At 41.7% G+C, this 15,092-nt stretch overlaps 1 protein-coding gene across 1 annotated transcript in view; it reads left to right on the top strand.

Moving 5' to 3' along the window:
* The first annotated feature begins 10,457 nt into the window (after nt 1-10,457).
* CPOX (coproporphyrinogen oxidase) overlaps nt 10,458-15,092 on the top strand; it is a 16,802-nt gene continuing 12,167 nt past the window's right edge. The window contains exons 1-3 of the mRNA XM_049628047.1: nt 10,458-11,114; nt 13,417-13,560; nt 13,824-13,934. Coding sequence (XP_049484004.1) covers nt 10,586-11,114; nt 13,417-13,560; nt 13,824-13,934 — 784 coding nt within the window. The 5' untranslated portion in view covers nt 10,458-10,585. The remainder of the gene's footprint in view (nt 11,115-13,416; nt 13,561-13,823; nt 13,935-15,092) is intronic.

Below are 15,092 nucleotides of genomic sequence, written 5' to 3'. Positions count from 1 at the left end.
TAAAATGGGAGAATTGGTTTAATCGGGACCTTTGCTTCTCTCTAGTTCCAAGGGGTTTGAAGAATGAAGTCACATGATATGATGTGGGAAGTCTGACAACCAGGAGAGGCAACTGCCAGCCAGAAACCACCTTCAATAGAAACAGCTCTTTCTGTTGCCATCTTAATTGGACTTTTTCACACGATTTCATTTCAAGGAATCTGATACCAAAACAATTTGAAAGCCACTGGATTAGGTTCTAGCTCAGTCTAAGATAATGGCTTATGATTCTGCAATCTTCAAAACTGTAACAGAGGGAAGAGCTCTTTTAACTAATTACATTTTGCATGTTTTCAGAGACTTAAAAACAGATATGTTTCTAAGAGACACAGAGACTAGATATGAAGCTTGGCTGAGTGCACAAGCAGGAACTGATACAGCAGAGCAGCCCCCAGGGATAAATTCCTTCCTCATGAAGTCATACAGTCACTCTTCAGGTAGCTATTTTCCCTGGCACTGTTGACCCTGCTAATTTGACGGTAGCAGAACCCTGCTGGTGAATTACAGGCAGAGCCAAGGTGGAGACTGTGACCTTAGCTCTCCCATCCTCCCCTGTCCTCTCCTCCCTTGCGCAGCTCCTCCCACACTGGCTTGGGACATGAGGGAGCAGAACTAAAGTTTATTCCTCTTAGGTTAGACGCTTCAAAGTTGCCATGGTTCCTGGAAATCTACCCCGCCATCTACAAGATCACCAAGTGAGATGCAGAAGTATCATCTCCCTTCTGAGCTTCTGGTGCTGTGGTGAGCAGTCCGGTTTTTCCTTGGTGACTGCAGAGCTTCCATGAGTCCTATTTGCAGGATCTGTGGCTTCAAAACCTAGAGAGCATGCCTACTGGGTACTGTATAGTATACAGTGCATGTAAGTCAGCGCAGGGGAGTGGAGAGAGAGTGTTTTATCACAAACTTGACTCTATTTTGAGCTCCTAAAAAGAAAGGACTTACGAGATTCAAATTGTTATTATTAGAGTCACTTGTATGAATAACCCCAATGCTTTCTAGAGACTCTCCCTTGGGAACAAAAGGGAGCAGCCTTGCATCTTCCTGAGCTCTTTTATCCACCTGTCTCCAGCCTCCCCCTCACATTCCATCCTCCATTCTGCTTACAGAATGATCTATCTCAAATGTAAATCTGATCGTGCCACCTTCTGCCTCAGTGCCTTCACAGGATTTCCACTGACTCCTGAATACAGTACCAGTTCTTTGGCAGAACATGTGAATGAACGTCAGCCTTGTTTTGCCTCATGCATCCTGCTCCTTCGGTTCCTGCCGTTCCATTATCACTCAGCTGAGGGGCAGAACCTGAAGTCTTAGCCTGGCTGCACAGACTATCAAGAGTATATCTTTTTTCCTTTTAAAAGTAGTCATGTGTTTCTCAAATCTTCCCACAACAAAATCAGTGAATATCTTTACTAAAAATAATGCTTGTAAAATAGAGTGAATATTTATGGCCAGGCACTAGGTTGTATGTTTTAAGTTGGCTCATTTAATCATTACAACAACCCTAAGAGGTAAGTGCTATTTCTAACTTAATCTGATGGATGAGAAACTGAGCACAGAGGTTTGTTAAATAATTATTTACGCTTACAAGTGCAAAACCAGGTTTCAAACCCTGGCAGTCAGGCTCCACAAGTCATGCTCTTTACCGTGCTCTCCTATAGCCTCTCATTAAAAATGCAGATTCTCAGGCCTCTCCACAGTCCAAAGGTATACATTTTAAACAAGATTCCAAGATGATTCTTCTACGCACTGATTTGAAAACCATTACTGTAAATTTTGTTCAAACAGAAAATAGTAGATGAGTGCCCTCTAGTGTATACATATGAGCATTAACACACTTGTTGGTGTTGGATCTGATCTTTTATCAATTTTGTACAAAATAGCCAAATTTCATGATGTACAAATTTTAAGGACTGTATTAGGATAAATTATTTACATGTCAATGTCTTAACTTATTAATACTATCTTAAACTGATTTTTGTCACGGAAGTATTATATAAATATTGCCAGATAACTGTCTCTCTCATCATACCTCAATAGCTCCTGGGAATTCAATTTAAATATTGGAAGGCTCCAATCCCACAAGTCTTGCTGTTAGGAATGGAGGCTCATATCCTTAGTGCACAGTAAGTGTTTATGGTAAACACCAAAACCTCTCTGTGCAAGAGGCAGATTTTGCTCGTCTTATCTGTGGTGGTTTCATCACATCATTAATTGTCCTCAGTAGGTCCTACTCAATTTGTTATGTCAGAAGGGGATTGGACCAAGATCCATCTGTTTTTCTCTTGTGCCTTCTAACTACTTGCAGAAGTATCTCCCTTCTGAGCTTCTTAAAGTTAGAAAGGGGGAGAATCCATTAACTATTTAGTATGATGTGTACAAATCCCCTGTATTACTATGATAGGCTATTACTTATTCCCAAACAGGAATCCATCCATGTGTTTTTTTTTTTAGGTTAGAGTTAAATGTCTGTAACAAAAGACCCTACAATGTAATGGCTAAACAAAGTTGACATTTATTCTCTCTGATATAACTGTCCAGAAATAGTAGTCTATATAGGGGATTTCTGACACCCCCACTCAACACACAGATTCAATTTCTGGGTTCAAAGTGTCTGTTCCACTTCCTGGTCTTGCATCTGTATACCAGCCAGTGGAGAAAAGGCCAGGGAAGAGAACATCCATTCCTTCTAAGGACAAACCCAGAAGTGGCATTCAACAGCTTTGCTCACAACCCACTGGCCAGAATCTGGCCAAAAGCTTTAAGAAAAGATGGGAATGTGGTCCTTAGTGAGGCAGCTATATCCCCACTAAACCTGGAGTACCATCATTAAAGGGAGAAAGGGAAAATAGATTCTTAGTAGTTGTCTCTACCGCAAACCACTTCCTAGATTTGTACATTTCTTATGTGATTCTCTAAGCAGCCAGTTATTCACAGAAAATAGTAAAGAAAATAAGTATCAGGTATCTCAAGAATTCCAGTTAATAAAATGATAGAATTTTTATAGAGATGCTGCTGATTCAGTTGAGAACCTTGTTTCCTTTGCTTTACGGTCCTTAATGATAAAGGTTTCTAAATTATAGATCTAGACAACTGGTTTAAAAGTAAATACAGGCAGTCCTTGCATTGCATGGTTTCAATATGCACAAATTACAGTTAGTTACTGTGGCTTAGTTAAATACCACCAGGTCTCCAACAACACAGTTCAAATTTCAGTTACCACATCATATAACTATGGGTACTTGCATGAAGTACACACTTTGTGCTACCTCTTCAGTCCACAAATAACAACATAAATAACAGGTGCACACAATGTTCACTGACCAATCACGTTATTTTTCTGCAAGTCTGTTAGTGATCGGTCACCAAATGTCTGTTATTCAGTTTATGCACAGAGAGCAAAGTGTGTAGCTATGTTGCTTCCTCGTTTCTCAGTGATAAGTCCACATGACATTTCACCAAAATGGATTAAGGAAAGTGGTAATTGGGCAACAAAAATGAAAGTGTAGTAAAGAAACAAAAAGTGGTAACGCTGGAAGTGAAATCCTAATTGAATGTACATGAAATTATAGAAGAAATAGCTGACCATGGAAATTTCATTCCTCCCACATTTTGAGACAGATATTCAGCCATAGGAACCGTATTAGTGAGGGTTCTCCAGAGAAACAGAGCCAATTAGGGGTGTGTGTGTGTGTGTGTGTGTGTGTGTGTAAAGAGACATTTACTTTAAGGAACTGGCTCATGATTATGAAGGCTGGCAAGTCAGAAATCTGCAGAGTGAGCCAGCATGCTGGAAACCCAGGGAAAAGCTGATGTTGACCAAATATCTGGGCACCATAGCCCCAACCAAGTTGAGACATAAAATTAAGTATCAGAGGAACTTGGTGAAGGAAACATATTAATATAAAGGAATAAAGTGGTTATGGCAAGCCAGAAGTGATACTGATAAAACAACAACAATTTCACATTAAAGGAACTCTTGGTGTGGGAGGGACACCTGGCTGGCTCAGTCAGGAGAGCCCGTGACTCTTGATCTCAAGGTTGTGAGTTCAAGCCCCACACTGGCTGTAGAGATTACTTAAATAAAAACTGAAAGGAACTCTTGGAATATTCCACAACTTTGAAGGCACAAGGGAAAAAATGTTGGAAGGTAATTTAAACTTAGAAAGAGCATGACACTTCACTAAGGTATAGAAAAGATGCTCACTCTGGGTCAGAAATTACAGAATAAGAAGAGAAGCCCAGCACTTTTCAAACTATTCTTGATAAGTACAGAGAAATAAGACACTTGAATTCTGAATATTTCTAAGCCTTTAAGTTGTAGTGTACCAAATAAATATGAATTTTGATATTTTTTTTCATTTCTAACCTACAGTAACTGAATTCTTAGTGTTTTGGCGGAAAGTTTTAAAGGTCACAGAACAATCATAATTGTTTCACATTGATTATTAAGATTGAGTTGTTTGGCTTCTGTTTTCACAGTGATTTTTATGGTCCACTGTTTTCACAGTGATTTTCACAGTACCCGGCAAGGTGGGAACTGCCTGTATAGTATTTCACTGGAAGAGATTATCTGGTGGCTCAAATGGAATATCCGTTTCTGGGAGGATAGGAAAAGGGAGGTAACTTTTTTGCGTACCCTGGTTCCTGGTAAGGTGTAGGTGTTAGATAATACTGCTTTCATTGTTTTAGTGGAAAACAACTCTGGATAAGATAAAGAACAGTGGAATGATGTTAAGAGAGCATTAGAAACAAGGTCCACGTTAGAAACTTGGTCTATGCCTAAACATAAGCTTCAGTTTCCTGATCCAGCAGGTAAGGGCAATACCAGTGTTTCCATCCACTTTATGTGGTTGTTTTTAACATAGCACATGAAAGTGTTAAATAAATGTCTACAGGAAAAATGAATGATACAGGACTTAGTTTGACCAAGAATAGTCACCCCTACAAAGTTCTCATAGCCCTTCTATTACAGTTGAGCCTAGAATAGTAAGGCTGCTGGTTAGGGTGAGAGTGAGGGTGGGGGCAAACATTTGGAGTAAGAATTCCAGATCCCTTGAAAGTACATATGTTAGGACCAGGAGCATTGAATCTTCTGGCCCAGCCCTGATTCCCATGCCCCCTAATCTTTGTGCTATCTGAATGGAGATTAAATGGTTCAGTTTGGGAAAAGTAGCAGAGAAAACGAAGCTTGGTTCTGGCCATAAGGTCTCCTAGTGGTGCATATTCTTGAATTTTTAGTCTCGCTCAGTTGCTTCACTCCTTTCAGCAAAAAACATGCTCAAGTTTTCCACCTCAAACCAAAGATCAATCTTATAACTACCCACTCTGAGTTACTATTGTTCTATATATCCTTTCAATTTAGCATCCACCTCATCCAGTTCTCTGAAGCTCTGTCTCAAAGGCAGCCAGTGACTTTATAATTTTCATAATCTGGTACTCAGCACTTGTGTTCTCTGAGCAGAGAGTGCAGATCTCTGCCCACGGACCACACTCTCCTCTTTGATGACTTCTCCCCTTCATACTTCTGTGACATGGCACCAAAGGCCCTACGACTTCTTGTTTCCCTTGTCCCTAAATGTGTCTTATGTGCTGTGTCCTGACTTTGAACCCTTTATCCTTTTCTTCTAAAGGTTCCTCTATGAACTTTCCATCATTCCAGCATGGTGGGTATCTCACAAATCTTTACCCTTCCAGCCCTCACTCCTCAGGATTCATATTTCCATTTGTAACCCACCAGCATCTCAGCATGTCTTGCAATAAAAGAAAATATTTCAAAAGTGCCTTTTTCTCCCTCTGTATTCATTCAACCTCTAGAAGCAGGTCCTGCTCTTTGCTAAACTGTTAGACATGGAAGAAAATGTTTAGATAGACGTAGAGAACAAAGGGAACTAATTCTTGACTCCTAAGTTTAAAAAGATGTTCATATGGGCTTAAGTTAAAAAGCCTTAGATGTGTGTTTTCCAAGAAAGCATTCTAGTTCACCAGATGAGATGAATTTGCCATGATGTGAGTAAAAGCAGCTTTGCATCTCTTGAGCAAATAATATTAGTGGAAAGTGCCACAAAAACACCATGGAGGCAGATACACATGACATTGATTAAATGTCTTTCTTACTGCTGTCTGATGTCTTTATTGCCCCATGCCCATTGTCCCTTGATTGCCTAAACAGAAGAGATACCTGCATATACCCAAACACGCTGTCCCCAACATCTTCCCAAACGACTCTCCCTTTCAGTTGACCCATAGTGTTCTAAAGCCTCCTAGAATGGTTGCTGAGAGCATTATATGGTGAAGGGGCAGGGTGGTCAGGAAACTATTGTACCTAAGGCAAATGGAACAGCTGGATAGCTTTGGCTGAACCGGTAGAAATAACTTTTAATAACTGTCTAGGTTAAACCTATCACCTTCTGTCATACCTAACTTGTTAGTTCTTTCTGAATTCCATATTTGTGTTCATCTTAGATTCATAAGCTCAATACCCCGGAATTATCTTCAAAAATTTATCTCTATCCTGGGCATCAACTGTATTATCTGCTTACCATATTTCCCTTTTTTCTGGAAACGATATCCCATACTGACCATTCCCCTCAATTATAGTGGGAGGTCATCATGTTCTTTTTTTTTTTAATGTTTGTTTATTTATTTTGAGAGAGAGAGAGAGCGCAGGGGAGGGGCAGAGAGAGGGAGACAGAGACTCCCAAGCAGGTTCCGCACTGCCAGCATGGATCCACTCACAGGGCTCAAATCCATGAACCATGAAATCATGACCTGAGCCGAAATCAAGAGTTGGACACTTAACCGACTGAGCCACCCAGGCATCTCTGGAGGTCATCATGTTGTAACATGATTCCATCCTCTACCCCTGGCCATTGTTGGTTGGCTCCAGGGTAGACATTGAATCAAGATGGGATAATTAGGATATTAGAAAGACTTAAGCTGAAGTTACTGAAAATCTGACAAATAGTACCTTAATTTATTTATTTTTCTCATATAACAAGAACTCTAGCCCAGGAGTTCCATCTGCTCAAGGAAGTATCAGGATCCAGGCTCCTTCTATCTTACTGCTCTGCAAATTTTTTCATGTCATTTTTATAGTCTTCATCACAAATGGTTGCTGCAACTCCAGATATCACATGCATATTACTATAGAGAAGAAATATGGAGGGGCTAAAGGCAAAAGGTGAAGGACTAAGGAGCAGGCACCATGATTCCTCCCTTTCATAAAACTTTTCTTGACTATTTGGGTGGTATCTATACCTCTATGAGAAACTAATCTTAAAATTACTTCAGATAAAGAAAAAGCAAGTCAGTAACAACAAATTGCATTGGATATTTAACCTACATTTAACTATAAGAACCAATTACTTTAATGAAATATGTAAATATTTGCCTCTAAAGACCTAAACATTTCTGGACACCTGGGTGGCTCAGTTGGGTTAAGCATCCAAATATTGATTTCCACTCAGGTCATGATCTTATGGTTTGTGAGATTGAGCCCTGCACTGGGCTCCACACTGAGCATGGAGCCTGCTTAAGATTCTTTGTCTCTCTCTACCTCTGCCCCTCTCCCCAACTCACACACACGATCTCCCTCTAAAATAAAATTATATAAAGACCTAAACATTTAAAATATAAATTCTAAAAAATTGAGTAAAAATATCAAAAAGTCCACTTCTTTGCTATCTCACTACCACTATATATATATATAGTGGTATATACATATATACATAATCACTATATATATATACATATATATATACATACATACATACATGTATATACATGTATGTATATATGTATATATATATGTATATATATGCCTCATGAGTTTGTACAAGGCTATTCAAAATCTTTTTGTTTTGCAGGATCATATAGAACATAAAGCAGTGCAGGAAACCAGGCTCAAAAAAGGATGAGAAGCCTTACATTTTATGTTTTGTACCTTATTATAAACTTATGATTTGTCCTCACTAGCTTTAAAAAGCTTGAAATAGGGGATGTTTTTTTATTCCATGCTGACAAATAGGTCTTAAATCTCTTGGAGACTATTTGTAGCCACAGGAAGGTAATTTACATTCACACTAACCAGGCTGCGTGAAAATGAATAAATGAAACCCAATTCAAAATCAGGTCAGGAAAAAATTAAGGGATGGTTCTCATTCAGTATCAGTTACATCTTACTTTGCATACCCCTTCAGGAAGGAGGAAGATTTACTCTTCACCCAGCAACAACCCAGCCAATGAGAAACTGTCACAACTCAGCCAATGGGAAGCCACCACAACTCTGAACTCTCTTTCTCCTCCTATGAAATTTTCTTCCAAACAACCCTTCCCAACTCTCTCCTCTATAAAAGGAAGCTCCTTTTCTTTGTTCCTCTGTATTGTTGTTCTTGCCTATGGTGTGGTGTAGTTTGCATGTCTGGAGTTACAATTCTTCCGCTATGCCCAGATAAACTCATTTTTGCTGATTAAATAACTAGCTATTTTATTTTTAAGTTTGAAAGTTATAAAGGCCTTTCTTTAGCATAGCATAATAAGGTAAGGGTATGGAAGTCTCTGGAAACCAGAAGAAAGGAGAGCAAGCTCTTTGCAAAGAGAGGCCAAGGATGGGGAGGGATGGAAACCTGCAAATTAGTACACAGTTGGCTCAAGACCAGACTATCTGACTGTGCATATGTTCAAAGCGGCCTGTGTCTGCTTATCTTTCCCTAGCTTTATGAGTATTCTCAGAATCAGAGCAAAAATGAATGGGGTTCTTATAGAAAAATGTGCTGGAGAGGTTCTTTCCATTAATGAGGTTCAATTGCTATCCCCAGGCCCAGCCAAACCTTATCACAGGCATCTAGGAGAGGCAAACAACTCTTACTGCAGTGATAGTTCTTATCTTCCCTTTCCTCCTGCAACTCAGCCTCCCAACATGTTACACTATGGCTAAAATCCAATGGTATTCTTCCCCCGAAGTAGTCTATTCACTTCTCAATCCAAACCTTTACCTTTTATTGAATCTGCTAGTGAGTCAAGCATACCTACCCAGCTAATGTTGTGTCCCACTTTGAGAGTTGCCAGATGCAATTGTGGATGGATCAGATACACTGGTTTGAACAGCTTGTCTGACCCATAGCCATGAAGTTCCATCACTGCATCTAGCCACTAAAAACTTGTAGAGACCACCACAAGTGGCTTAAATTATTATCTACTACTGGGAATTAAAATCATTCCATGACAGTCTTTCTAACACTTTCATGTTCAGACAACACAAAACTGTGGTATGTTACAGGAACAATAAGAACAAAAATCTGTCAAATCTATGTTAGCTTCTTACATCTTTTTTGAAGTGTGTGTGTGTGTGTGTGTGTGTGTGTGTGTGTGTGTTGGTAGTAGCAGGGAGAAAGCAGGGCAAATGTTTGCCCCGCCTAGCTTACATGAGTTGTTGAAAGTACTAAAAGGTGAGAAATACTTGGCAGCACGCCCCAATTGTAGGGTGATATGTATTTTTAAGTCTAATGTTATTCCTTGATCACCCAAACACACCAGGGCATTACTTTTATGCGTGTTTAGTAAAACGATCACTTTGCTTTTCCTATTTCTAAAAGAATCAACTGGTTAGTGCAGGATCAAGAACTGGAAAGACTGCAATGATGAACTCTCCTAAAGTCTTTTACTAGGATTTTCTTAGCATCCCTTTACTACCTTGCGGACTCGCTTTAAAAACTGTTGGTACTTGGGGCGCCTGGGTGGCGCAGTCGGTTAAGCGTCCGACTTCAGCCAGGTCACGATCTCGCGGTCCGTGAGTTCGAGCCCCGCGTCAGGCTCCGGGCTGATGGCTCGGAGCCTGGAGCCTGTTTCCGATTCTGTGTCTCCCTCTCTCTCTGCCCCTCCCCCGTTCATGCTCTGTCTCTCTCTGTCCCAAAAATAAATAAAAAACGTTGAAAAAAAAAATTAAAAAAAAAAAAAAAAAAAACTGTTGGTACCGAAGGAGTCTCTCAGGCTCCGCCCCAAGCCCCTCCTACAAATTCTAGAAGGTCTCCTGGACTGGAAACTGGGCACGAAGGGGCCTCCTATATACTCAGAGCCAGGATTTGCAACTCTGTTTGAAAATATAACTTGTAAATTGTAAATGTAAATGGGGAAGGACTCGGGCCATATTTTCTGCTCCATTGGTCCTCAGCGTCCTCAGTGTACTTTGTCTACACCCTGTGGTTGATTGGATAGCAGACCAGAGGTTGTACGTGACCAGAAAGCCTCTTATCTCATTACTTACACAGCCCTCTCGCACGTTCGGCATCCAGGTCCCATGTCTTGGCACCCGCCCTTCTGGGGACTGGATTCTTTATCTCCCCGGCGCGCCCCTGCAGGCGGCGACAGGAGCCGGACTACAGCTCCCAGCATCCCCCGCCCCTCCGCCCGCCGCTCGAGTGCCGACCCGGTAGTAGCTCTTCCCCGCCAAGGTTTCCACTCCCAGAGCTGCTCCCCAGCTTGGGACATCCAGAAGCTCAGGGACCGATCTCCGGGACGTGAGCATTGCTAGAGGTGACAGCGCGGCAGTATGGCCTTGCACCTGGGCAGGCTGAGCGCGGGCTCCTGCTGGCAAGCTGCGCGGGGCGGCCGCGGAGCGCTGTGCGCCTGGCCGGGGCGCTGCTCCGCGGGACGCATCTGCCGGCCCCCGGGCTCCACTGGCACCGAGCAGTGCCGCGGGCTGGGGCACGGCCGGACCGCGGGAGGAGCCTCCCGGTTGGGGACCGGGCTGACCACGGCGCTGGCGGGGCTGGCCGGGCTGGCGGGGCTGGCCGCCGCCGCCTTCGGGCACGTACAGCGGGCGGAGATGGTGCCCAAGAGCTCGGGGGCGCGGAGCTCTTCGTCGGGGAAGCCTGAGGAGGAGGACGAGCTGGCCCGTCGCTGCAGCTGCTTCATGGCCTTGCCTGTGACCGACCTGCGCGAGCTGCGTGGGAGACCGAGCGACATGAAGACCAAGATGGAGCTGCTGATCCTGGAGACCCAGGCCCAGGTGTGCCAGGCTCTGGCACAGGTAGACGGGGGCGCCCGCTTCTCCGTGGACCGGTGGGAGAGGAAGGAAGGTGAGGAGGCCAGCGCCTAGCGGGAGGTGGAGACGGGGGCGGGGGGGGGGGTGGTTAGAGATCGAGATTTAGGTTGCTGGCAGCAGATGACGGAGAATAGGGGCTGGGAGTAGGAAAGGGGTACCTACAGAGCGGCTGCTAGGTTAGAAGGGACACCTTCAGGAAGATTGAGACTGTAGGGGTCATCAGGCTTCTGTTTGCAGACCTCTAGATGCAGATCTGTTACTCTAATCCTGGACGTTTCAAAGTCTATGCGATTTTTTAATGGCGCTTTTCGTAATAGTTTTAGGGTTATTTTCAGCCAACAGGCTTGGGTGTCCATATTTGTAATTGAGCATCGATTTTCCTCACATTTCATCCGCTTCTCTGGGTGCATTTCCCCCTTCTCCTCCTTCTTTAGAGATGGAAAGATTAACTTGCCTCCTATTTGTTAAGTGTTGGCCAGACTCCTCCAACTGAGGCTGTCATTGTGTCCTTATGTCTTTTTCCCAAGTTGCACAAGAAATATTTGGCTTGTCAGTAGTTCTACCAAAAGCACCCCTCAGACTTCCTGCTAGGACAATCTTCCCTTCCAGTGGCAAAACCCAGTTCTTCAGATTAGTAGTTACCAGATAGGAGGGGGGTGAGGAGAATGGGCAAAATGGGTGAAGGTACAAACTTCCAGTTATAAAATAAATAAGTCATAAGTATGTAATGTACAGCATGGTGACTACAGCCAAAAATATCGTATTGCATATATTGCTGAGAGAGTAGATCTTGAAAATTCTCATCATGAGAAAAAAAATTTTGTAACTCTCTGTGGTGTTGGATGGTAACTAGACTTATTTTGCAATGTATACAAATATCGAATCATTGTGTTGTACACCCGAAACTAATATAATGTTATGTGTCGATTGTACTTCAGTAAAGAAAAATCCAGTTTTTATAGAATCATGTATTTATGACCTTGTTATTGCCTATGTAGGGAAAGCCCACATCTTGGTCATAAACTTGAAGAATTCCTGGCTTCTTAGCTAGGAATACTACAGCATCCTTCTCCTCAGCAGCTTTTGAGCTGTGATGCTGCCTCATCTCTGTTAAGTGAGGTTAAATCTGATCTTTTGTAGTGTTATCTATCTTACAATGTTTTCAAGTGAAGACCATTGAACAAGGACCCAACTACAAGTACTAGAGTAACTGCGTGGCCTTCAGAAGTTACTTAATTTTTGATGTGCCTCTGTGTCCTCTTCTCTGAAATGAGATTAGATACTATATGAGGGGATGGTAGGGATGATGATATATGAAGTGCTTAAAATATTGTCTGATGCATAGAAAGCACTAAAACAAATTGGACCACTTGCCAGCTGTGTGATGTTGGATAAAGTGTTTTGTCTTTCTGGGCCTCATTTTCTCACTTGAAATGTACAGGGGTTGCACTGGATAGTCTTACGTCCCATCCAGCTCTAAAAATTCTTAGAAATAAAGACAAACAAGTACCTCTATGAACAGTTGCCTTTGTGGTAACTCTAGTGTCTTAAGAAAAAAAACCTATTAGTAGTAAATCTCATCTACCTAAATATTAATGTGTATCTTATTCAGTTTAAAGTCCCAAATCCCTGAAGAGTTCAAATGTCTACTGTTTTTTAAGTGCCTATAAACAAAATTAAATGGTACACAGCACACAGAAAAAACAATTAATACAGAGCTCTTAAACTTGGTAATAGCAGAACATTCCTCAAACATACCCATACCTGTTTTTAACTGTGGACTTCTCTCATGTATCATAACCAATGGATGCCATTGTGGACAGTAGTATTTGAAGGGAAAATATTCCAGTGATTTATTTTATTTTTAAAGTTTATTTATTTATTTTGAGCCAGCAAACTTGTCCAGGGGAGGAGCAGATAGAAAGGGAGTGAGAGAGTCCCAAGCAGGTTCTGAGCTATTAGCACGGAGCCCTTTGGGTGGGGGCTCCATCTCACAAACCTTGAGATCATGACCTGAGCAGAAATCAAGTCGGATGCTTAACTGACTGAGCCACCCAGGCGCCCGTCCAGTGATTTATTTTAGATGTAGAAGAAATACTCAGTTTAGTGCTGTGGGAAAGGTAAAATATTTGCCCACTAGGCAGTCGCAGTGTCATCAAGCTATGCTAGTTATCTAATTTTATCGTACTTTAAAATGCTAAATATCCTGATGGTCTAGAAGATTTGGACAGTAGAGGAGGAAAGTCACTCCCAATCCCACCACCTTCATGCAAGGGTTGTTTTCGATTTTGCATACACCCTTACCTTCTCTCCTCATTTTGTATTTCTATAAACAGGAGGTGGTGGCATCAGCTGCGTACTTCAAGATGGGCATGTTTTTGAAAAGGCTGGGGTGAGCGTTTCTGTTGTTCATGGAAATCTTTCTGAGGAAGCAGCGAAACAAATGAGAAGCAGAGGGAAAATTCTGAAGACGAAAGATGGTAAATCAGGCAGTCTCGACAGCCTTTAAAAGTCCCTGCAAACCTTTATTCCCCATGAGTTCTATTTGTACAATAAATATTGCTTCTGTGGAAAAAAAAAAAAACTTTAGGGTGCACATGCCAAAGAAGCATGTTCACATTTACTTCTTTAAAATTGTATTTTAAGAGACAAAAAGGAGCTTTTGAAAATTGGTCCCGAAACCAAGTTGGAGTGATTTAAGCCCGATGATTAAGTGGAGCTCACCACGTGTTTTGCTTTCCAGGTAAATTGCCGTTTTCTGCTATGGGCGTGAGCTCTGTTATCCACCCCAAGAATCCTCATGCTCCTACTATCCATTTCAACTACAGATACTTTGAAGTAGAAGAAGCTGATGGTAAGCATCCCTGGAGCTTGCAAAATATTATTGTGCAAATATGAATTTTAAAAAAAGCCAGGGGGCATAATTTAAGAATGTGAGAAAGAATATATAAATCTTAACGAGGTTTTCAGGAGGCGTATTAAGCCTTATTCCTTGGCAGGTGCAATGGATTGTGCATGAGAGGTGAAAAGTGGAAATAGCATTGGCTGGGCTCTGAACTTCCCCATATTTCCTCCAACGCAGAAGGAATGATGTAATGAATCTCAGCTTCAAAGTGCACACAGGGTTCTTTGCACAGGAAAGAAAATCCAAAGGAAAACCTCACGTATAAGGTTAAGTCGAAATGGAGAACTTGCTTATGTGAAAATATCTTCCAAGTGTATTGCTCTGCTAGTCACCAGTGTGTTATCAGTGGGTTTAAGATAGGGTGGAGTTGATCATGCCTCATTAAGGACGTGTAGTTCAGCCCGTGTCTCCAAATTAGTCGGACCTCCTGTTACCACCCTGTGGAGGGTCTGTGCAGTGCCACTCTATGGCTGGTGGTCTCTCTGGAGGTGGTGGTATTTAAAGTCGATGTATTTAACTTTCATTTTGAAGACATTTAGTTTGGTTCAACCTTTTAATGTTAGAAGTTGGTAACTGGTACTGACAGCCTATAGACCCAACTAAACACATGTAATAGTTATTCTCAAATGGTAAGTTGTGTCCCTCTGTAAGTGTTTTTGCCCTTTCTGGGCTTAAGGTGGGACGGGCAGTGGTTTTTAATACAGGGAACATCAGAATCTCCTGGGGAACTTTTATAAACTGCAGATACCTGGGCCAGAGATTTGCTTGTTGTTTGTTTTTTGTTTGCTTGTTTCTTTTTTAATTGTGACCCAGCAGAGGCATTTTATGCTCCTCGTGTGATTCTGATGTGCAGCCAGAGTTGAGATCTACTTCCTGGTCCACCCATGTGGTGTTTCATCATTCTCTGCCATGCATATCATTTTCCTGCCTGGATCTACTCTGTCACTTTTTGATTTCATACTTCTTTTACCTTTTCTTTCCTGCCTAGGCTTTACTGGCCATTCAGAGCTAAATTTAGTTGAATTATATATATATATATATATATATATACACACATACACATATATATATATAAATACACACATATATATAAATTTATATAACATT

Source organism: Panthera uncia, chromosome C2, assembly GCF_023721935.1.
Source record: "Panthera uncia isolate 11264 chromosome C2, Puncia_PCG_1.0, whole genome shotgun sequence".
Classification (NCBI taxonomy): domain Eukaryota; kingdom Metazoa; phylum Chordata; class Mammalia; order Carnivora; family Felidae; genus Panthera; species Panthera uncia.
The sequence above is the reverse complement of the archived record's forward strand: the minus strand, read 5'-3'. Positions and strand labels throughout refer to the sequence as shown.